The sequence below is a fragment of the Aotus nancymaae genome, unplaced genomic scaffold, assembly GCF_030222135.1.
Source record: "Aotus nancymaae isolate 86718 unplaced genomic scaffold, 86718_ANA_hifiasm-v0.15.2.pri h1tg000028l, whole genome shotgun sequence".
NCBI classification, from domain to species: domain Eukaryota; kingdom Metazoa; phylum Chordata; class Mammalia; order Primates; family Aotidae; genus Aotus; species Aotus nancymaae.
In genome coordinates, this window is record NW_026988441.1 from 5,218,980 (window position 1) to 5,242,691 (window position 23,712).

At 52.7% G+C, this 23,712-nt stretch overlaps 1 protein-coding gene across 1 annotated transcript in view; it reads right to left on the minus strand.

Moving 5' to 3' along the window:
- The window catches only part of MYH14 (myosin heavy chain 14), a 107,118-nt gene that overhangs the window by 49,710 nt on the left and 33,696 nt on the right, over positions 1-23,712 (minus strand). Inside the window, exons 9-19 of the mRNA XM_064381017.1 lie at positions 22,972-23,070; positions 21,535-21,675; positions 15,835-15,930; positions 13,928-14,046; positions 12,245-12,397; positions 11,597-11,770; positions 10,684-10,857; positions 8,290-8,404; positions 5,385-5,483; positions 3,188-3,375; positions 858-979 (exon numbers count right to left, since the gene is read on the minus strand). Coding sequence (XP_064237087.1) covers positions 858-979; positions 3,188-3,375; positions 5,385-5,483; positions 8,290-8,404; positions 10,684-10,857; positions 11,597-11,770; positions 12,245-12,397; positions 13,928-14,046; positions 15,835-15,930; positions 21,535-21,675; positions 22,972-23,070 — 1,480 coding nt within the window. The remainder of the gene's footprint in view (positions 1-857; positions 980-3,187; positions 3,376-5,384; positions 5,484-8,289; positions 8,405-10,683; positions 10,858-11,596; positions 11,771-12,244; positions 12,398-13,927; positions 14,047-15,834; positions 15,931-21,534; positions 21,676-22,971; positions 23,071-23,712) is intronic.

The window sequence follows — 23,712 nt, forward strand, 5'->3', positions numbered from 1 at the left end:
GCCCGGCCAATATTTTGGATGTATTGGCTTTAGTAAAATACCTTGTAAAATTAATTTCACCTTTTTTTCACTTTTAAAAGTGTAGCTATTAGAACGTTTTCAATCGTGTACGAGGCTTCCGTTCTACTTCTAAGGGACAGTGCTGCTCTACACAGCTTGTGCGAAGCCCGTTTTTTACTTGCTGCATTACTTGCTCATTAGGCGCTGGTATCTTCTGCTCTGTCCTATTCTACTTCTACTTTTTTATTTTTATTTTTTGAGACGGAGTCTCACTCTGTTGCCCAGGCTGGAGTGCCATGACTCAGTCTTGGCTCACTGCAACCTCTGCCTCCGGAGTTCAAGTGATTCTTCTGCCTCAGCCTCCCAAGTAGCTGGGATTACAGAAGCCCACCACCACACCCGGCTAATTTTTTATATTTTTAGTAAAGATGAGGGTTCACCATGTTGGTCAGGCTGGTCTCGAACTCGTGACCTCAGGTGATCCACCCGCCTCGGCCTCCCAAAGTGCTGGGATTACAGGCCTGAGCCACCGCGCTGGACTTCTACTTCACGTTTAAAGACGTGCAGATGTGCGACACCATGCAGAGATTTCACATTCACAGTCTGGGGACCACTGCCCTAAATGGCAGCAGCAATGCACCCCAGATACCCATAGAGCTCTGTGTGCTTTGTCTCAGAAATGCATCAAATGGGGTATTGTTCTCCCATACCACAAATGAGTAAACTGAGGCTCAGCAAAGTTAGTAATCTGTCTCAACCTTCCCGGCTCAGAAGGAGCAAGAGAGGTTGCAGACCTGAATGCAGGTGTGTGTTGGCTTCCAAACCCGCTTCCCACCCAGCCCCCCGCTCTGGCTCACCGCTGCCGGAATTCCTGGAAGAGGATGCGGTTGGGGAAGCCCTGGCGACAGATGCGGATGCCCTCCAGGACGCCGTTGCAGCGAAGCTGGTCCAGCACCAGCCGCGGCTCCAGCTTCCCGGCCTGTGGGGAGCGGACGGACACGCAGGGGTCAGCGGCAGCCACACGGGGGCGCCAAACGGCCAAGCTTGGCAATTTCCTATGTTTCTACCTGCAATTTACTGAGCACCTACTGGGTGCCAGACACTGTTCTGGGCCCTGGGAAGACAGCAATGCTCAACCCCTGGGCAACCGGGAGTCCAGTGGGAGAAACTGACAGTGCCGTGGGGGAAGCAGTCTCTAATGAAGAAGAACCACTCAGTGCTAAGGAGAAAAGACCCGCAGGGAGGGAGGTGGGTGGGATCTGCACACTGGAGAGCCGCCAAAAGGCCTCCTGGGAAGCTATGTGCCCAAGGCTGCTAAATCATCACTTTTTTTTTTTCTTTTTCCCTTTGTTTTTTGAGACGGAGTCTCGCTCTTGCCCAGGCTGGAGTGCAGTGGCACAATTTCAGCTTACGGCAACCTCCGCCTCCCGGGTTCAAGCGATTCTCCTGCCTCAGTCTCCTGAGTAGCTGGGATTACAGGCGCCTGCCACCACGCCCGGCTAATTTTTGTATTTTGAGTAGAGACGGGGTTTCGCCATGTTGGCAAAGCTGGTCTCAAGCTCCTGACCTCAGGAGTCCGAGATCTGCCTTGGCCTCCCAAAGTGCTAGAATTACAGGCGTGAGCCACCACGCCCGGCCCATTTTTAGGCTCAGGTGATCCTCCCACCTCAGCTCCCATTTCATTTGGACTACAGGCACACACCACCACGCCCAACTGATTTTTCGTATTTTTTTTTTTTTTTTTGGAGATGGGGTTTCACCATTGCCCAGGCTGGTCTTGAACTCCTGGGCTTGAGCAGTCCTCCCACCTCAGCTTTTCAAAGTGCTGGGATTAGAGGCATGAGCCACCGTGCCAGACCACCTTTTCCCTTTCCCTATTTCCCTGTTTCCCTGTTTCCTTCCCTCCCTCTCTCTTTCTCTTTCTCTCACTTTCTTTCTATCTTTCTTTCTCTTTTATTTTTGATGGAGTTTCACTCTTTGTTGCCCAGGCTGGAGTGCAGTGGCACAATCTCGGCTCACTGCAACCTCTACCTCCTGGGTTCAAGCGATTCTCCTGTCTTAGCCTCCCGAGTAGCTGGGATTACAGGTGCACGCCACCACGTGTGGCCAATTTTTGTATTTTTAGTAGAGATGGGGTTTCACCATCTTGGCCAGGCTGGTCTCAAACTCCTGACTTCAGGTGATCCACCTGCCTTGGCATCCCAAAGTGCTGGGATTACAGGCGTGAGCCACTGTGCCCGGCCTTTCTTTTCAACCGTAATGCCTAAATGGCAAAAATCTGAACAGTACAAAAATTCAAATGGCACACGCTATCATTAAATATGCCAGCAGGAAAGGAAAAAGCTTGTCACTTAAACCCCGACAGGCCACTGACTGTAAGCTGCATCTTGACTTCAGAGACGCTAGTCGGGGAACACATGCCTTAGATTTGATAAAATACGGGCTCTCAGGCCAGGCATGCTGGCTCACACCTGTAATCCCAGCACTTTGGAAAGGTAAGGAGGGTGGATCGCTTGAGCTCAGGAGTTCAAGACCAGCCTGGGCAACATGGCAAACGCGGTGTCGTTTTCCATTCGCATCAGCCCTTCTCTGTAGGGCCCATTCTCTGATTTTCTCAACATGAAAATCTGGCCACTGAGGCCGGCCATGGTCTCGTCACACCTATGCCACAGCCCCAGCCCTGATGGCCTTCGTCTATCCCTTGTACCTCGCATGCTCCAACCTCCCACTGGGCCTTTGTACAAACTCTTCTCTGCCTGGAATACGACTTATCCTTCAGGGCTCAGTCATCACCTCCTCCAGGGAGCCTTCCTGGACTTCACTGACCAGATCAAGCCCTATGTGACACTTTCCGCCCCTACAAATTCAACTGGACACTCATTTTAGGTGGTCAGATGAGTGTCTGTGGCTCCCCATCAGACTATGAGCTCCCTGAGAACAGGAGTTGGCTGTGCGTTTCTCTCCAATGCCCCTTGTTCCCAGCTCGGTAGGTGCTGAATACATTTAAGTCATATAAATGGAGAATTTTTCCAACAGGGCCCTGAGCCTGGGAAGAGAGCAATTTGCTCAAAGCCACACAGCCAGTCTGAGAGGGTTCTCGAATCAGATGTGGCTCCAGCCAAGTCCAGCAGCCAAGCTTTAACCCACGGCCACAGCCACCCCTCTGTACCCAGGCTGAGTCACTCACCCTCTTCTCGTGGTTGGGCACAATGCAGCGGACAAAACTGGGATTGGTGTTGCTGAGTGTGGCCATGAGGCGGCTCAGGGACTCCTTGTAGAGCTGTCCCACTGTCCGGAACATACCCCGACGGGGGCGGCCACCTGGGGGACCATCGCCCAGGCTGCTCACCTGTTCCAGCCCCACGATGCCCTCCACTGTCAGATGGAGATGCAGAGAGAGAGAGAGAGAGAAGGTCAGGGGTCAGTTTTAGGGACCTGGGCTGAAGGTCAAGGGTCCTATCATTGATCAGAACTGCACTTTACATATGAAGGACCTCACACAGCCTGTATGGTAGACATTATCAGCTCCATTGGACAGATGGACATACTTAGGCTCTAAAGGGTGGGAGAATGTGCTTAAGGTCACACAGCTGAGAAACTGAACACCCAAGATTAGAACTCAGACAGTAAGACTCCTCTCAAACCCTGGTCTTTGACTTCTTTTCAAGGACATGATCTTTGTTTTCCTTAACAATAAATGATGACAGTAACAGCAAATGCTTATCTAGCATAGATATTCTGCCAGGCATTGCTCAAAGCAATTTACATCAATGGTTTTATGAGCCTGTAAAAATCATTCCCATTTTATAGATTTGGAAACTGAGGCACACAGAGAGAAAACAGTGATAACCACTGAGGTTGCATTTTAGGAACCTGAAACACATTAAAAGACGTAATAAATTCTTGCATTACATGCAATATTTGAAACGGGGCAAACTGTCTCTATGTTAACCATTTTTCCAGAAGCGCCTGATTTCATAGAGATTCTATTTTCTTGACTGAGTGTGGTGACTCCCAGCACTTTGGGAGGCTGAGGTGGGTGGATCACCTGAGGTCAGGAGTTTGAGACCAGCCTGGACAACATGGTAAAATCCCGTCTCTACTAAAAATACAAAAAAATTAACCAGGTGTGGTGGCGCGTGCCTGTAGTCCCAACTACCTGGGAGGCTGAGGCAGGAGAATCACTTGAACCTGGGAGGTGGATTGCGCCACTGCACTCCAGTCTGGGCTACAGAAAAAAAAAAGCCTCTGTCTCAAAAAAAAAAAAAAAGAGAGAGAGATTCTGTTTTCTACATTGGCACTTTGTGGCGTGACTTCAGGTAGTGAAAAACATCCACTCCTTCCAGCCGTACTGTCTCGAATTCTGTTTTGTTTGTTTTCTGAGACACGGTCTTACTGTCACCCAAGCTGGAGTACAGTGATCACTGCAGCCTCAACCTCCTCGGTTCAAGTGATCCTCCTACCTCAGCCTCCCAAGCAGTTGGGACTACAGGCACACACCACCATGCCCACTAATTTTTAATTTATTTTGTAGAGATGGGGTCTTCCTGTGTTGCTCAGGCTGGTCTCAAACTCTTGGCCTCAAGCGATCCTCTCACCTCGGCCTCCCAAAGTGCTGGGATTATTAGGGCGACCCAATGCACCTGGCCCCAAATTCTATGTACTGAATCATGCCAGGCTCCTCAGGAACCCACAGCTAGGGCAGAATCTGATGTCCTGCAAAACTCATCCCATTCAAGGGCCATCAGCCATCAACTAGATGATCTGTGCTTGGGACAGGGTGAGAGGCATGGCAGGGGCTCAAATGTGATCTTTTCCTACCCAGGTTCAACTGTCCCCCTACCCCATACTCCCTGTCATTTTCAAAATGACAATTATCATTTATGAAGTCCTCATAGCACAGATAAGAGCTAAAGTTCTGGAATCTGGTGTCCTGGGTTCAAATCCCAGCTCTGCCACTTACTGGCTGTGTGACCTAAGCAAGTTACTTAACCTCTCTGTGCTTTAGTTTCCTTATTGGCATAATGGGGTAATAGCATTAACATCTGCCTCATGAGGCATTAGTACTATTACCCCATTATACAAAAGAGGTGTCGATAAATCTAAAGGGGCTTCACATGGTGAATGGCACATCGTAAGTGCTCAAGAAACGCCAGCTGGTACCATCACACTTGTTAGTACTTTAACATGCAGTTTAGTTAGAAGAAAGGGTTCTGCTGCTATAGTCTGGAAACTTCTGAGGGAGCCAACAAGGAGGGAGAGGAAGAATGAGAGTCCTCCACAGTGAGAGGAGAGGGGACAGATGTTCAAAACCAGGTCCCCAGCCCAACAGGTCCACCCTCCTCCTCCAGCAAGCCTCACCATCGACGCACAGAGACACCCACCCCCTGGCGGAGAAACAGCAGAGCTGCACTTCCCTGCAGATCCTGGGGGCGACGGTGGGAAGGAGCCCAGGAAAGAGAACTGCTGGAAGCCCCCGTGTTCTGGGGAGTGAGGACAGGTGTGTGGGTGGATGGAGGGGAGATGGCAAAGAGATGGCGGGGAGAGATGCATGGAAAGACGGGAAGGAGAGGAGGCGGCAGGAAGAAAAAGAGGAGAGGGTTATTAGTCAACAGCACAGAGCAAAGCAAGAGGGAAAACCTGAATGTTGGCCACGAACTTCCAAACTCCTGTTCATCTCTGTATCCACACACTGTTGGCCAAAAGGACGAGTGTCCTCTGTAAGAATTCAGTGCAAGGAATAGAAAATCCCTCCCTCTAGAGGTTTGTTTCTGTTTTAATAGGTAGCCCTTTTTGCTCTGGCTGCCGGGAAGCTCAAGAACAAACTTGATGCTCCCAAGCCATTTGTTGTTTTTATCTCTCGGAGGAGAGCTAATCTCATTTACCTTTTTCCCTGGGCTGTCAGGATACTGGGCATCCAACTCTGGGCTCAAGGGAGTTGTGGTAGAGAAGGGGCAAAAATGGCCCCGATTCCCCACTCTTCCCTGTATTCACACCATATGCCTGTGACTTGCAGCTCCTTGAATCTGGGAAGAGCTTGTGACTAGCTTTATTTAGGAGGATTATGGAGGAAGCGACATAATGGCAGCTCCGAGTCTAGGATTCAGGAGGTTTTGCAGCTTCCACTTTTTCTCTTGGAACCCTCTAAGAGTCAGGCACACAGAGTGGGACAAATGGGGGCTCACTGTGGATAGTCATGTGTTTATAAAGATGGCACAAAAAAATTTTTTTTTTTGAGGTGGAGTTTCACTCTTGTTGCCCAGGCTGGAGCACAGTAGTGTGATCTTGGCTCACTGCAACCTCCGCCTCCCGGGTTCAAGCAATTCTCCTGCCTCAGCCTCCCAAGTAGCTGGGATTACAGGCACCCACCACGCCTGGCTAATTTTCATATTTTTAGGAGAGACGGGGTTTCACCATGTTGGTCAGGCTGGTCTCAAACTCCTGACCTCAGGTGATCCACCCGCCTTGGCCTCCCAAAGTGTAGGGATTACAAGCGTGAGCCACTGCATCCGGCAACAGCACAAGTTTTTTAAAAGGGCAGCAGATTTTCAGCCTGGAGATGATTCTCATAGCACAATCTGGTTCCGTTCCTGAACATCAAACGCTGCTTTCCAATCCCTCTTGTGTAAATACTACGTGAGACGCAAAAATCAAATCTATCTTTCTAGCATCAGCTCACGAGACCAAGGCCCTCCATGCCCTTTTGCTTGTGAGTTTGTCTTGGGGACCACTCATCTTCTCATTTTGTTTTCTTGCCAAACTGCATGGGCTGGTATTTCTACAGCTACCGTTTCACATCAATAAAAGATTAAGGCAAACTGACAAATGCCAGAAACTTGGGATCTGGAAAAAAAAACAAGATGCTAGTTCTGCAGCTTTCTAAAACCATTTCTCAAACCTCCTCCAAGGATAGGGGTGGTGGTGGCAGAAAAAGCTTGGAAAAGGCCAGAGTCCTACCACAGAGTGTCTGGCATCTCTGCCTATGCCCCCGAGAAGTGTCAATCCCAAAAGACAGTCAAACTCATGGGGGCCTTTTGGGGGCAGGAAAGTCCTCCAAAACTGTATCTCAGTCTGTTTTTCCTTTCCTCTTCCTGGGGCCTTGAAGGGAACTTTGTAAGAAAACAAAGAGGCCGGGCGTGGTGGCTCACGCCTGTAATACCAGCACTTTGGGAGGCCGAGGCAGGTGGATCATGAGGTCAAGAGATCGAGACCATCCTGGTCAACATGGTGAAACCCCGTCTCTACTAAAAATACAAAAAATTAGCAGGGCATGGTGGCGCGTGCCTGTAATCCCAGCTACTCAGGAGGCCAAGGTAGGAGAATTGCCTAAACCCAGGAGGCGGAGGTTGCGGTGAGCCAAGATTGCGCCATTGCACTCCAGCCTGGGTAACAAGAGCGAAACTCCATCTCAAAAAAAAAAAAAAAAAGAAAAGAAAGCAAAGCCTAAAAGTTGGCTAACCTGCAAAACATCACCATCTCTGTTCTCTTGTTGTTATAAGTTATTTTTCAGTAGAAACTTTTTTTTTTTTTTTTTTTTGAGATGAAGTCTTGCTTTGTCACCCAGTCTGGAGTGCAGTGGCACAATCTTGGCTCACTGTAACCTCCACCTCCCAGGTTCAAGCGATTCTCCTGCCTCAGCCTCCCGAGTAGCTGAGACTACAGGCATGTACCACCATACCCAGCTAATGTTTGTATTTTTAGTAGAGATGGGGTTTCACCAAGTTGGCCAGGTTGGTCTTGAACTCCTGACCTCAAATGATCTACCCACCTTGGCCTCCCAAAGTGCTGGGATTATAGGCATGAGCTACCATGCCTGGCTGAATCTCTTAATTATTTTTTTTCCTTTTTTTTTTTCCATCTGACATCCAGGAAGAATCTCTTAATTTTTTAGGGAACACATGCCATCTACAAATAACAAGTTTGCCTCTTCCTTTTCAGTATTTATATATGTATATATATTTTTTCTGGTCTGATTGCATAGGCTAGTATTGCTAAAAAACAATGTTTAACAGCAGTGTTAGTGGGCATCTTTGTCTTCTTTCTGATGAAGGGGGAGTGTTCTATCCTTGAGAAGGATGCTGTCTTGTCAATCAAATCAATCAGTCAATCAATTAATCTATGGATCCATCCATCACTGATTTGAAATATGATTTGTGACACTGGCTGTTCTGGGTCTGAGCAGAAAACTCAGTTCAGACCTCAGCCTCTGAAACAAAGGTGCTCACACCATGGGTTGGGAAAATGGCTGCACAGGCCCCCAGGGCCGAGGCCGGGGAGACGGGTCCTCACCGTCTTTCCAGATCTCCGCGGTCAGCCGGTCTGTGCTCTGGTGAAGCAGGGCTGCGACGTTGTCATTCAGAGGGTCCATGTTTTTCATCAGCCACTCATTGGCCTTGTAGTCGACCTGAATGAAGTCAGGTAGAGGAGGGCGATGACTTGCAGGCTCAGACATTCTCTGGATTTCCTAAGGAGCCTTCCAGAAGCTCCGAGACTCCCAACTCTGAAGCTCACCATGGACGAGAGCACTGGTGCCACCTCGTGTCCGTATTCTGAACTGCGCCCCTCTCTCTCCTTCCCCTCTATGCCCCCTGCACCTCTGTGACCTTGCTGCCACCACTTGCTTCCTCCTCATTCCGCTCCAGCCACCGGGGCCTCCTCACTATTCCTCAAACACACGAGCTTACTCCCACATTGGTGTTTTTCCCCTGTGGTTCCTGCCACCTGGGGTTCTGTCACTGTGGATTTCACACAACTGGCTCCTTCTGGGTACTCAGGGCTTTGCTTTGGGGCTCCACAGAGTCACGATCTTGGCCACTACAATTCTCTGCATATGTGTCCCCACCAGACAGGGGCCCCTTGAGGGCAGGGCCTAGGTCTGACTCACAGCCCAGCAGAGGGCTGGGTGCAGGGGAAGTTCTGAAGTATGTCTGTGGAAGAAACACGGCTACACACACAACACGTGGAATCTCGGCCGGGCGAGGTGGCTCACGCCTGTAATCCCAGCACTTTGGAGGCTGTGGCGGGTGGATCACCTGAGGTCAGGGGTTTGAGACCAGCCTGACCAACATGGAGAAACCCCACCTCTACTAAAAATACAAAATTATCCAGGTGTGGTGGTGCATGCCTGTAATCCCAGCTAGTTGGGAGGCTGAGGCAGGACAATCGCTTGAACCCAGGAGGCAGAGATTGTGGTGAGCTGAGATGACGCCATTGCATTCCAGTCTGGGCAACAAGAGTGAAACTCCAGGCCGGGCGTGGTGGCTCACGCCTGTAATCCAAGCACTTTGGAGGCCAAGGTGGGCGGATCACCTGAGGTTGGGAGTTCAAAACCAGCCTGACCAACATGGTGAAACCCCATCTTTAAAAAAAAAAAAAAAAAAAAGAGTGAAACGCCACCTCAAAAAAAAAAAAAAAAAAGAACAAGTGGACTCTCCTGCCTGCCAGCCATTGTGTATGTTGTTCCTTCTGCCTGGAGAGCCCTTCCCACCCTTCCCCCATCCCTCTGGGGCTGCCTGGTCCACGTCATCAAAACCAGGGATCAGCAAACTATGGCTCATGGGCAAAATCCAGGCTGCCACCTTTTTTTGCAAACACTTTTATTGGAATACGGCCGGGCATGGTGGCTCACGCCTGTAATCCCAGCACTTTAGGGGGCCAAGGTGGGTAGATACTTGAGGTCAGGAGTTCGAGACCAGCCTGGCCAACACGGTGAAACCCCGTCTCTACTAAAAATACAAAATTAAAATTAGCTGGGTATGGTGGCGGATGCCTGTAATCCCAGCTACTTGGGAGGTTGAGGCAGGAGAATTGCGTGAACCTCACTGCGGAGGTTGCAGTGAGCCGAGCTCATGCCACTGCACTCCAGCCTGGGCAACAGAGGGAGACTCTGTCTCAAAAAAAAAAAAAGTTTTGTTGGAATAGAACCTTCATTTATATCTCATAGTCTATCTCGTGGGGGCCTTGCTGGGGCAGGAAAGCCCTCCAAAACTGTATCTCAGTCTGTTTTTCCTTTCTTCTTCCCTGGGGGCTTGAAGATACTTATGTATTATCTGTGGCTTTTTTTGTGCGACCGTGACAGAATTGCACAGCTGTGGCACAGACGTGTGGCCCACAAAGCTGAAACTATTTACTGTCTGATCCTTAACAGAAAATGCTTGCTGACTCTTGATGTGGATTTGAGATTGAGCATATTCTCTTCTGTGAAGGCTTCCCTGCCGTTTCCCTTCTGGGCTCTGACGTTACCCTTTAGCGGCTTCCACTCAAACACCTATTGACCTTATACCCTCATGGTCTGCGCTCTCCTCCCTCCCAGATAGGCATCTTTGTGAGGACAGAAACCACGTCTGATCTTCGTATCCAGCTTTGCTCAGCATGGAGCTGGGCACACAAATGGCCCCCACACGTGTCTGCTGAATAAGTGAAAAAAATGCACACAGATCACCTCTTGATGAACTCCTACTCATCCCTCAAAGCCCACTGCAAAGATCGCCTCTTTGAGGAAGTTTTTGCTGACCCCATTGGACAGAGTCCTTGCTGCTCCCTGGGTGCTCCTGGCCCCTGCTCTGTCTGTTTGGACCTCAGGAGGCCCGTTTTCCCTTTGCACCCTCCCCCCATCTGTAGCCAGTGGAGACCCCTTGATCCGCACTCCCACCCACATGCCCCAAGGCTGGCCCCTGCCCCTACCTTGCCCGCATAGTGCAGAACGCTGAAGTCGGCCTGATCCCGCAGGTGTCTCGGCCGCTGGAACTTGGGGTGGCCGCCTTGCTCCTGGGCTACCTTCTCTACAAACGACTTATCTGTGGCCTTTGGGAACCAGCACTCCTCGTCCAGCAGGGCCAGGAGTCCAGGGGGGTTGGCCTGGCCATCAACAGCAGGGGGAGAGGAAGTCAGATCCCCTAATACTGACACTCAGGTGGCTGCCGATTTTTAGCTCGTCTAAGTCACACTCGGACATAAAAACAAACGTGAGAACAATAGTTACAGCGACAGCCACATCATCAGCTGTTCATTCTAGAACGGCTCTCACGATCTGTGCATCTAAACTGATATGGTCTGGCTGTGTCCCCACCCGAATCTCATCTTGAACTGTAGTTCCCGTAATTCCCACGTGAGGTGGGGGGACCTGGTGGGAGGTAATTGAATCATGGGGGCGGTTTCCCCATACTGTTCTCACGGTAGTGAGTAAATCTCACGAGCTCTGACGTTTTCATAAGGGGAAACCCCTCTCGCTTGGTTCTCACTCTCTCTTGCCTGCTGCCATGTAAGATGTGCCTTCAGCCTTCCGCCACGATCGTGAGGCCGCCCCAGCCACACGGAACTGTGAGTCCGTTAAACCTCTTTTTCAAACGTGAGAACAATAGTTACAGCGAGAGCCCTGATTAACCGACTGATTCGAGCCAGGCCCTGTAGCAGGCGTGTTCTGGCTCCTCATCATCTAGGGTCACAAATGATCTAGGAAGCAGGTACTGTCACCTTCCCCACGGAACCCACGGGGCATCCTGAGGCCCAGCAGAGGAGGAGCTGGACCGTGGCCGTGCAGATGCGGGGGAGACGGCTCTGAGCCCGGAGCATGGGCTGGGAGGGGCCTGGGGCTCACCGGCCGCTCGATGAGGTCGATGCAGGGCTGCAGGTCGAGGCCGAAGTCGAGGAAGGTCCAGGGGATGCCCTCGCGCTGGTACTCCTCCTGCTCCAGCACGAACATGGTGTGGTTGAAGAGCTGCTGCAGCTTCTCATTGGTGTAGTTGATGCAGAGCTGCTCGAAGGAGTTCAGCTGCAGGGACACAGGACACATGAGCCAGCAGGATGGAGGGGGACAGACACCCAGAGATGGGGACAGAGACACTGAGACAGGGGACAGAGACCCAAGACAGAGGGCAGAGACCCAGAGATGGAAGGAGACAGAGACCCAGAGAGAGGGGGACAGAGACCCAGAGAGAGAGAGGGACAGAGACCCAGAGAGAGAGAGGGACAGAGACCCAGAGAGAGAGAGGGACAGAGACCCAGAGAGAGAGGGGGACAGAGACCCAGAGAGAGAGGGGGACAGAGACCCAGAGGGAGGGGGACAGAGACCCAGAGAGAGTGAGGGACAGAGATCCAGAGAGAGAGAAGGACAGAGACCAGAGAGAGAGAGAGGGACAGAGACCAGAGAGTAGGGGACAGAGACCAGCGAGCGGGGGAAAGACCCAGAGCCCCAGCAAGGACCAGGCCTGGCGTGAGGAGCTCCGCCCCCTCCCGGCACACAGACCTGGAAGATCTCAAAACCCGCGATGTCCAGGATGCCCAGGAAGGAGGCGCCTTGGCGGGGGCTGCGGTCCAAGGCCCGGTTGAGGCGTAGAACCAGCCAGCGGAAGAGGCGCTCATAGGTGGCCTTGGCCAGGGCCTCCAGCGCGAAGTCAGCCTGCGGGGCAGGGCTCGTGGTGAGGGCAAGCCTGCACATCAGCAGACTGAAAGACGTCGGGGGTGGACGGGGAAGGCCCCAGCTCGTCCCCCTTAAGGTCACCTCCCGCTTCTTGACTATAAATATCATCAAGAACAACCATGAACAACAGGCAGACATGACTGAAGTCCTACTGTGCGCCAGGTTCTATGTGAAGGGCTCGGGTGTGTTAGCCCTGGAATCCTCCCCTCACCCCTCAAACCAGTTTCTACCCACACAGTGGTTAAGAGCATGGACTCTGGAGCTGGACAAGTGAATCCTAGCTCTGCCACTTAGGGGCTGTGTGACCTCAGGCATGTGAATGGAGGCATGTGCCTCCATTTTCTCCTCTGTAAAATGGGAACAACAGTGCCCCAGCTGAGATTGAACCTGGGTCAGTGTGGGCTCCCAGACTCATCTCCCCCACAGCGTCTACGTCATCCAGGCACCTCACTGCCCAGCCTGGGGCCAGCAGACGCCTCTGCCCAGAAGCTGGATTCCAAAACCCTCCCTGGCCTGTGTTCCCCGACTCCACCCTCCCTGCTACCACCCTGGTGTGAGCCCCCGTGAGGCCAGGACTCTGGCTGCAGCCTCCTTAGGCATCCCCGCCTCTCCCTGCATCCCTGAGCCCAGTTCTCCGTACAGCAGCCAAGGGGATCTTTCTACGAAAGACAAACTGAATCAAGTCACTCCCTGGCTTAAAACCTCACTGGCCTCCTATGTTCTTTGAATAAAGCTCACCTCCTTACTGTGGCCCCTAAGACCTTGCATGATCTGTCCCTTACTGACATTTCTGACTGTGGATTCAACCACCCTCTCTCCCTTGCTCTTCAGCCTCACTGACCTGACCTCCTTCAATTTTTATTTTATTTTTCTTGAGACAGAGTCTTGCTCTGTCACCCAGGCTGGAGTACAGTGACGCCATCTCAGCTCACTGCAACCTCTGCCTCCTAGGTTCAAGTGATTCTCATGTCTCAGCCTCCCGAGTAGCCAGGATTACAGGCATGTACCACATACCCAGCTAATTTTTTGTATTTTAGTAGAGACAGGGTTTCACCATGTTGCCCAGGCTGGTCTTGAACTCCTAAGTTCAATCTGCCCGCCTTGGCCTCCCAAAGTGCTGGGATTCCAGGTGTGAGCCAAGGTACCCAGCCCTCTTTTTTTTTTTTTTTTTTTGAGACAGTGCCTCACTCTGTCACCCAGGCTGGAGTGCAGTGGCGCCATCACGGTTCACTGCAGCCTCACACTCCTGGGCTCAGGCAATCCTCCCACCTTGACCTCCCAGAGTGCTGAGATTCCAGGCCTGAGCCACCACTCCTGGCCACGTCCTGTTTAACTTGAGGTCCCTGAGGGACGACTGCTTTTATTCTTGGCACCTAGACCAGGACGGGTAACAGAGCGGGCACTCGGCAAAAGTCTGTCAAGTGGTGGGAAAAACAGCATCCGCTGTTGAAAGACCCAGGGCGGGGGTGCCCGGCTCTTCCTGCGCCTGCCCACTGCCAGCCCGCCTACCTGTTCCTTAGTCTGGGCTTTCTGCACGTAGTCTCGGCCAACTTTGATGCGAGGCGTGAGCAAGGCTCGGGAGAAATCCGTCACCCCCAGTCCCAAGAGGCGGCAGAGCTTCTGTGCAGCTGAGGGCAAGAGGCACCAAGATCCCATCAGCACTGGGAAGAGGCGCTTGCTGCCTAGCAAGGGAGAGGACACCGCTTCCCCCACGGTCAGGGGAGCAGAAGGCGGGCCCCGCCTTCCCAGCAGAGGCATTACAAGTCCCAAAATGTGTACATTCTCTGCCCAACTATTTTCTTTCCAGGAACCAGCACTGGCAAAACGACCCTGGATGTGGGCAGAGACTGCACCACGAGGATGTTCTTCGCAGTGTTGTTTACAATCAGAGAGAGCCCGGAAACAACCTGAGTGCCCAGCAAGCAGGGACTGGTTAGACGGGTCGGGCTTCATCCAAAGGGAAGAAAGTTCTGAATGTTCTGTTTTGTTTTTTTGTTTTTTGTTTTTTTACAAACAGAGTTTCGCTCTTGTCGCCCAGGCTGGAGTGCAGTGGCACTATCTCAGCTCACTGCAACCTCTGCCTCCCAGGTTCAAGCAATTCTCCTGCCTCAGTCTCCTTAGTAGCTGGGATTACAGGTGCCTGCCACAATTCCCAGTTAATTTTTGTATTTTTAGTAGGGAAGGAGTTTTGCCATGTTGGCCAGGCTGGTCTCGAACTCATGGCCTCAAGTGATCTGCCCTCCTTGGCCTCCCAAAGTGCTGGGATTACAGGTGATTATGGGTAATTTTCTCTCTTCCTTTCTACTTTTCTGTCATGCCAGATTTTTCCCCCTTACAGCTTGTATTATTTTATAATAATAAAGAAACATAGCTGTTTCTATTTTGGTTTAAAGTAAGGAATACAGACTATAATTCTGTTCTTTCTTTCTTTGAGACGGAGCCTAGCTCTGTCGCCAGGCTGGAGTGCAGTGGCACGATCTTGGCTCACCGCAACCTCCGCCTCCTGGGTTCGAGCAATTCTCCTGCCTAAGCCTCCTGATTAGCTGGGATTACAGGCAAATGCCACCACACCCGCTAATTTTTGTATTTTTAGTAGAGATGAGGTTTAACCCTGTTGGCCAGGCTAGTCTTGAACTCCTGACCTCAGGTGATCCACCTGTCTTGGCCTCCCAAAGTAATGGGATTACAGGCATGAGCCACCTCGCCTGGCCAATTCTGTTCTTGAAAAGCAAAAAGAAGTGTATCTCTGCAGGGCGCAAAGGCCGGAGGAGCTATGCCAAACGCTAACGGTGTCTCCCTCAGTGAGCGGGTCGGGGGGTGCTGGGAGGGTGGGGGTTCTGGGAGGGTGGGGGGTGCGGGGAGGGTGGAGGGATGCTGGGAGGGTGGAGGGGGCATGGGGAGGTGGAGGGGGCATGGGGAGGGTGGGTGCTGGGAGGGTGGCGGGGGCATGGGGATGGTGGGGGGGTGTTGGGAGGGCAGAGGGGGTGAGGGGAGGGTGGCGGGGTGCTGGGAGGGTGAGGGGGCATGGGGATGGTGGGGGGTGAGGGGATGGTGGGGGGTGAGGGGAGGGTGGGGGGTGCTGGGAGGGTAGGGGGGGTGAGGGGATGGTGGAGGGGTGCCGGGAGGGTGGGGGGTGAGGGGAGGGTGGGGGGTGCCGGGAGGGTGGGCTCCTGCCACTCCCCTCTGTCATGCTGGTGTGGTTCACTTTCAGCAGAGCTCACACTTTTAGAATCAGGAAGAGTGGTTGATGTTATTTTGGCAGAGACTCAGCAAAGAGCAGGAAATCAGAGTGATCCTGGGTGGGAGACAGGTGTGGCTGGAAGGGGGACGCTCTCGACGTGGGACAAGGGTGCAGGAGGGCTGGGCATCGCCTGGGCGGGGGCTGGGGGTCTCAGGTGGGCAGGCAGGGGCAGCACCTGTGTTGTCGGGCATGGTGGCCTGATCGGTGTTCCGTTCTCTCTTCAGAACGATGTTGCCGAACTGGAGAACCGCTGAGACCATCCGCAGCATGGCTGGGGACGCAAGGACAGAGGTCTCATGAAAATGTTCTAAAAGCGATCGTGATGACAGATGCACCACTCTGTGAATGTACAAAATGCTATCGAATCGCACAGTTTAAACAGGTGAATTGTGTGACGTGAATTACGTCTCAAAGTTGTTCGATTTATTTTTTATGCTAAACACAAACAAGAATCACAAATCTCCTTAGACCTGGCATTTCATTTCATTTCTTTCTTTTTTTTTTTTTTTTGAGACAGAATCTCACTCTGTCACCCAGCCTGGCGTGCAGTGGTGCAATCTCGGCTCACCACAATCTCCACCTCCTGGGTTCAAGCGATTCTTCTGCCTCAGCCTCCCAAGTAGCTGGGACTACAGGCACGCACCAGCATGCCTGGCTAATTTCTGTATTCTCAGTAGAGACGGGTTTCATCATATTGACCAGGCTGGTCTCAAACTCCTGACTCGTGATCTGCCCACCTCAGCCTCCCAAAGTGCTGGGATTACAGGCCTGAGCCACCACATCCAGCCATGAGCATTTTATTTCTGAGAACTGAACCTACAGGTCTGTTCCCACATGAGCACAAGAACCTACTTACAAGGACATTCACAGCAGCTTTTTTCTTTCTTTTTGACCCAGGGTCTCACTTTGTCACCCAGGCTGGAGTGCAGTGTCGTGATCTCGGCTCACTGCAACTTCCGCCTCCCAAGTTGAAGCAATTCTCCTGCCTCAGCCTCCTGAGTAGCTGGGATTACAGGTGCACCACCATGCCCAGCTACTTTTTGTATTTTCAGTAGTGACAGGGTTTCACCATGTTGGCCAGGATGGTCTCGATCTCTTGAGCTCGTCATCTGCCTGCCTTGGCCTCCTAAAGTGCTGGGATTACAGGCGTGAGCCACTGCGCCTGGTACCCAGCTAATTTTTTGTGTTTTTTGTAGAGATGGGGTTTCATCATGTTGCCCAGGCTGGTCTCAAACTCCTGAGCTCAAGCAAGCTGGCTGCTTTGGCCTCTGAAAGTGCTGGGATTACAGGCTGAGCCACCACGCTGGCTTAGCATTTTTTTTAATTGTTCCAATAGTAATGGAATGGACATAACCTAAGGGTCTATTATTTAAACAACAAAGCCTTATGCAGCTGCAAAAAGGACTGCGTTCCATCTGTACATTATGAAACAGAGCTATGGCCAAAATATACCAGTCAGTGGGACAGGGTAGTGGGGCGGGGGGTCCAGAGCACCCTTCCATGGGAGTGATGAGCTGAGTAATTTGTTTGTTCTTGGCTTCTTTGAGATGGGGTCACATTCTATCATCCAGCCTTGAGTACAGTGGTGCAATCATAGCTCACTGTAGCGTCCTACTCCTGGACATAAGTGATCCTCCCACCTCAGCCTCCCACGTAGCTGAACTACAGGTGTGCACCACCACGCCTGGTTAATTTTTTTTTTTTTAATTTTTAGTAGAGACAGGGTCTCACCATATTACCCAGGCTGGTCTCAAACTCCTGGCCTTAAGTGATTCTCCCACCTCGGCCTCCCAAAGTGTTGGGATTACAGGAGTGAGCCAGTGATGAGCTGAGTATTTTTTTTTTTTTTTTTTTGAGTTGGAGTTTCGCTCTTGTTGCCCAGGCTGGAGTGCAATGGTGAGATCTTGGCTCACCACAACCTCTGCCTTCTAGGTTCAAGTGATTCTCCTACTTTGGCCTCCAGAGTAGCTGGAATTACAGGCATACATCATCATGCCTGGCTAATTTTGTATTTTTAGTAGAGATGGGGTTTCTCCATGTTGGTCAGGCTGGTCTCGAACTCCTGACCTCAGGTGATCTGTCTGCCTCAGCCTCTCAAAGTTCTGGGATTGCAGGTGTGAGCCACTGTGCCTGGCCGAGCTGAGTGTTTAACACTAGCATTGCCTGGCTCAGACTAAACGGGGCCAGAGTGCTGGGCCAGGCTCCGGGGGGGTCCCAGTAGAAGGGTAGGGAGCTGGGGGGCTGGCTGGAGCAACTGACAAACCAACATCCAGGAACTTTTTCTTTTTCTTTTCTTTTTTTTGAGACAGAGTTTCACTCTTTTGCTCCGGCTGGAGTGCAATGGCATGATCTCGGCTCACCTCAACCACTGCCTCCCAGGTTCAAGCAATTCTCCAGCCTCAGCCTCCCGAGTAGCTGGAACTACAGGCACATGCCACCACACCTGGCTAATTTTTTTATTTTTAGCAGAGACAGGCCTTCACCTTTTTGGACAGACTGGTCTCGAACTCTTGATCTCAGATGATCTGCCTGCATCGGCCTCTTAAAGTGCTGGGATTACAGGTGTGAGCCACCGCTCCCGGCCAGAAGTTTTGAACCAATGGAGAAATTGATTCACATTTTTTATGACTGCAGTGATGTTGACAGCTGAATATCAGCTCTGGGGCTAGAGAATACCTCCTCTTACAGGAAAATAATATGTGTCTTTTCTTATGTTCCTGAAGTATTTCTAGAAGGAGGCACAAGTAGCTTAACAGTGGGAAACTCAGGCCAGGGAGGAGGGGGAGGCTTGGTTTTCTCAGTACGACCTTTAGCCACATTCAGGCTATATCACTACATGCATAGATTGCTACAGAGTTTTCATTTCTGAATTACAAAAATCAGAGGTGCTGCCTGTGCCCGCCACACAGCAGGGCAGCTTCCAGGAGGGTCATACGAGCTCATGGTGTCAAGAGGCCAGGCGGGACCTATGGGGACAGGCCGGGAGGCCCAGGTCCCGGCTGCAGCCACAATCTGAATGTGTGTGCCAACTGCCCAGCTGCAGGGTCATGCAGGCTGTGGAATTATGCAACCACGGTTGGGAAATCCGGCAGGGTGGGGGTGGTGGGGGCCGAGACCCTGTGTCAATAGGCCCCGAAAGGCACGGCTGTTTGCAGCCTGGGTAGACAGCCAAGCCATGCTCCATTTCCAGCCCTTCCAATCCCGCCCTGGAGCCAACTACAGCTCCTGGGACCTCCCACAGCACCAGAGACCAGAGGAGAGTCAGACCCAGAGGCAGCCCCAGCTCGCCCCGGACACACCTAAAGGTCTTTCTTTGGAGGGCTTGGTTAAAAGAATCATAGTTCATCCAAACGATGAAACATTACGCAGCCTCTGAAAAGACTAAGGTCGGCTAGGCACGGCTCACGCCTGTAATCCCAGCACTTTGGGAGGCCGAGGTGGGCGGATCATCTGAGATCAGGAGTTTGAGACCAGCCTGAGGAACATGGATAAACCCCGTCTCTACTACAAATACAAAATTGGCCAGGTGCGGGGGCTCATGCCTGTAATCCCAGCTACAGGAGGCTGAAGCAGGAGAGTCACTTGAACCCGGGAGGTGGAGGTTGCAGTGAGCCGAGATCACAACATTACCCTCTAGCCTGGGGAACAAGGGGGAAACTCCATCCCCCCACCGCAAAAAAAAGACTGAGGTCCAAGTATGTGCTTGTTATGGGTTGAACTGTGTCTACACTGCCCCCTCCTAAAAATGGATGCTGGGATTCTAAACCCCAGGACCTCAGAATGTGACGTCATTGGAAACAGGGTGATTACAGATGCCTCGAGCGAAGATAAAGTCACACCAGACTAGGGCAAGAGCCCAGGCAAGGTGGCTCACACCTGTAATCCGAGCACTTTGGGAGGCTGAGGTGGGAGGATCACTTGAGGTCAGAAGTTTGAGACCAGCCAGGCAAACATGGTGAAATCCCATGTCTACTAAAAATACAAAAAATTAGCCAGGTGTGGTGGTGGGCACCTGTGATCCCAGCTACTAGGGAGCCTGAGGCAGGAAAATCGATTGAATCTGGGAGGTGGAAGTTGCAGTGAGCTGAGATCGTGCCACTGCACTCCAGACTGGGTGACAGAGGGAGACTCTGTCTCAAAAAAAAAAAGAAGCGTGGGAGGAGTGGGGATTTTGGACACAGATGCACACGGAGCCGCATGTGAACATAAAAGCAGAGATCGGGTGATGTGACTCTGAGCCGAGGAAACCAAAGATTCCCAGAAACCACCAGGCAATGGGAGAGAAGCCTGGAGCCGATTCCCCCGGGGTGATCTGCCCCTGCTAACACCTCGATCCCAGGCGTCCGGCCTCCAGAACCATGAGGCGATCGATATCTGTTGTTTCAGGCACTCAGTCTGTGGTACCTTGTGAGCCTAATCAAAGTAACGCTGCACTGAACAGAGCTGCTGTGAAAACATGGTGTTTGGTGAAAAAAGTGGGGGCACAGGCCGGGCGCAGCAGCTCATGCCAGGAATCCCAGCACTTTGAGAGGCCAAGGTGGGCCAATCACCTGAGGTCAGGAGTTGAGACCAGCCTGGCCAACATGGTGAAACCCCGTCTCTACTAAGAATACGAAAATTAGCTGGGCATGGTGGTGCGCGCCTGTAATCCCAGCTACTTGGGAGGCTGAAGCAGAAGAATCGTTTCAACCTAGGAGGCGGAGGTTGCAGTGAGCTGAGATGGCACCACTGCACTCCAGCCTGGGCGACAGAGCAAGATTCCGTCTCAAAAGAATAAAAAAGGCGGGGCGGACTCCAACATAGAGGTGATGAGCTGAGCATTTAACACCAACTAACCAGAGCTACGCAGCGTGGGCCAACCTGAGCGGCCCTGGGCCAGCGTCGTGAGCCTTCCGTGGACCCTCAGCAGCCTCCTTCTGGTCCCAGCCTCACCCTCTCCAGCACGCCCCTCACATGGCCCCGAGGAGTCTTCTTGCTCCCAGAGCTAACTTTGTCCAGACCCTGCCCCCAGTCCTCCCACAACTCCCCAGCACCCCAGGACAAAGTCCCAACCTCCTAGGTTGGTGTTTGAGACTCCCAGCTCCCCTGCAGCTCCACCACCGCAAGGGTCAATCTCTCAGACGTGCCGCGCCTTCCCTGCCTCAGGGCCTTTGCACAGGCTCTTCCCTCTGCCAGGAAACCTCTCCTTCCACATCTCCAGTGCTCACTCCTCACCTCCCCAGGCCTTTGCTCGAACATCGCCGTCTCAGTCCATCCTCCCCTGAGCCCCTGCTTAAAGCTGTGCCCCCCCTCCCCTGTCCCCTGCCTTATCTTTCTCCATGGCACTCACGATCTTTTTTCTTATTTCTGACATGGAGTCTCACTGTGTTGCCCAGGCTGGAGTGCAGTGGTGCAATCTTGGCTCACTGAAACCTTCACCTCCTGGGTTCAAGCGATTCTCATGCCTCAGCCTCCTGAGTAGCTGGGATTACAGGCATGCACCACCACACCCAGCTATTTTTTTTTTTTTTTTGTAGTTTTAGTAGAAACAATGTTTCACCATGTTGGCCAGGCTGATCTTTAACTCTTTATCTCAAGTGATCCACCCGCCTCGGCCTCCCAAAGTGCTGGGATTACAGGTGGGAACCACGGTGCCCGGCTGCACTCATAGCCTTCTAAGAGGCCACGTGATTCCTGATTGACTTGGTTTGGGGCCCTCATTTTATCAGCTTCCCCCAGGCAGAGATGTCTGTGAGTCTCATTTCCTGCTCTGGCCGAAGTACCTGTAACCTGTACGTGCTCAATAAACACTTGAGCAAAGAGACCAGGGCACGAATGGCTAGGTCCCTGGCTGTCTCTGGCGTGCCCCACCCCTGGCCTCCCGGGGCTCACTTACAGATGATTTCCTCGTGGGTGAATCCCAGGACCCGCAGTGACTCCAGCGTCTCCTGGAAGAGTTCCCGCTCCTGGCCGGGAGAGGATGATGGCCCATTGGTCAGGAAGCGGTAGTGGGAGCAGGGCTCGAGGAGGAGGTCGGCTGCAGGGACAATGAGTGGGGTCAAGGTCATGGGCAGGCCGTGGAGTCAGACTCACATCTGGGATTCATCAGTAGCAATCCCAAGACAAGCCACATCTGTTCTATCAAGGGGGTGGGGGCCTTTACTCACAAGTGTGGTGGGAAGAGTCGGGCGTGGAGTGGGTGTTTAGCGCCCATGAGACCACCACTCACTCTCTCTTTTTTTCTTTTTTTTAAGAGACAGGGTCTTGCTCTGTTGCCCAGGCTGGAGTGCAGTGATGCAGTCATGCCTCACTGCAGCCTCAAATTCCTGGGTTCAAGCAATCCTCCCACCTTGGCCTCCCATGTAGCTGGGACTATGGGTGCATGCCACCACACCCAGCTAATTTTATTATTATTATTTTTTATAGAAATGGGGTCTTGCTGCCCAGGCTGGACTCGAATTCCTGGGCTCAAGCAATCCTCCCACCTCGGCCTCCCAAATACTGGGATTGCAGGCGTGAGCCACCGCCCAGCCTATACCACTCCTCTTTGCTCCCTCCACAGGGACTTTCGAGTCTCTAGAAGTGCCCAGAGTAGGCAGGGGCCACCGGTTGGCAGAAGCAGTGGGGCTACAGGCCTGAATCAGCACAGATCATGGGATGCAGGGGCCTGTGTCCAGGACATGCGGTCTCAAAGGCTGCAGTGAGGGGGAATCTGGGTGAGGAGGGACTACGTGGCCGCAGGAACCAGGAGGCGGCCTAAGCCCCCAGGAGGAAGGAGCCAGGAGAAGAGGGAACCGCAGGGCAGTGCCAGCCACTGCAAACAGGAGCCAAGGGCGCTTAGGCAGCCAGAGGGCAGGAGGAGCAGGGAGCAGGAACAGGAGGACCCGGGCAGGAGTTGTGGCCCAGGAGCCAGAGCAGAGGCGAGCACGAGGCAGCAGGAGCCGAGAAGCAACAGAAACCAGCGTCGTCAGGAACCAGGAGGAGCCTCAGCAAAGCCGGAGTCAGTGCTGAACCCCGCCGGAGTGAGGAGGAGCCGCGCGAGAGAAGCCCCGGAGCTTCGGAAGCGAGTGTGAGCAGGAACCACCAGACAGGAGGGGCTGTGTGGTTGTGACAGCGGGCGCCAGCCAGGCCCGGGACAGAGCTGGAACCAGAGCGCAGCAGAACCCACCATGCGACGGAAGCCACGACACAGTGAGAGCCGGGGCTGCGAAGCCTCAGTGAAGTGGGTGGTTGACGGACATCAGTGCCCGCCCCCCCCAGCTTGCTTCCCCCTCGAGGGGGCCCCCACAAGAGACGTGGTGCCCACCCTCTCCAGCTGCTGGGGGGCACCGACCTTTAAGCTGCTCTCCAGCGCCCCCCAGCAGCTGGTAGAAGATGTGGAAGCTGCACTCGTCCTTGGCCTGGCGGATGGCCCGAGACTTCTCCAGCAGGTCTGCACGCAGGGAGTCAAGGTGCTACAGGGGAAGGGACGGCCCGACGCTGCCCGGCCACGGCAGGAGCCTGCCCTGCCCACGCTGCCCCCTTCTCTCCTGTAGGGCAATAGAGTCGTTCACAGCCCAGGCTGGTGACTTTCCACTAACTGGATGAGCAGCCTTGCTCATGACACTGAAGCACTCGCGCCTTAGTATCCTCATCTGTTCAAGGGGCTGGTAAATAACATCTTCATGAGACCCTCCTCTCTCTCTCTCTCTTTAGAGACAGGGTATTGCTCTGTCTCTAAAAAACTCATTGATTCTGTAGGCACAGTGGCTCACGCCTGTAATCCCAGCACTTTGGGAGGCTGAGGTGGGCGGATCACCTGCGGTCAGGAGTTCAAGACCAGCCTGGCCAACATGATGAAACCTCATCTCTACTAAAAATATTAAAATTAGCCAGGCGTGATAGAGGGTGCCTGTAATCTCAGCTACTCAGGAGGCTGAGGCAGGAGAATCGCTTAAACCTGGGAGGCAGAGGTTGCAGTGAGCCGAGATCACACCACTGCACTCCAGCCTGGGCAACAGAGTGAGACTCAAAAACAATACAAAACAACAACAAGAAAACCCTCGTCAACCCTGGATGAGTTGCTGTGAGGATA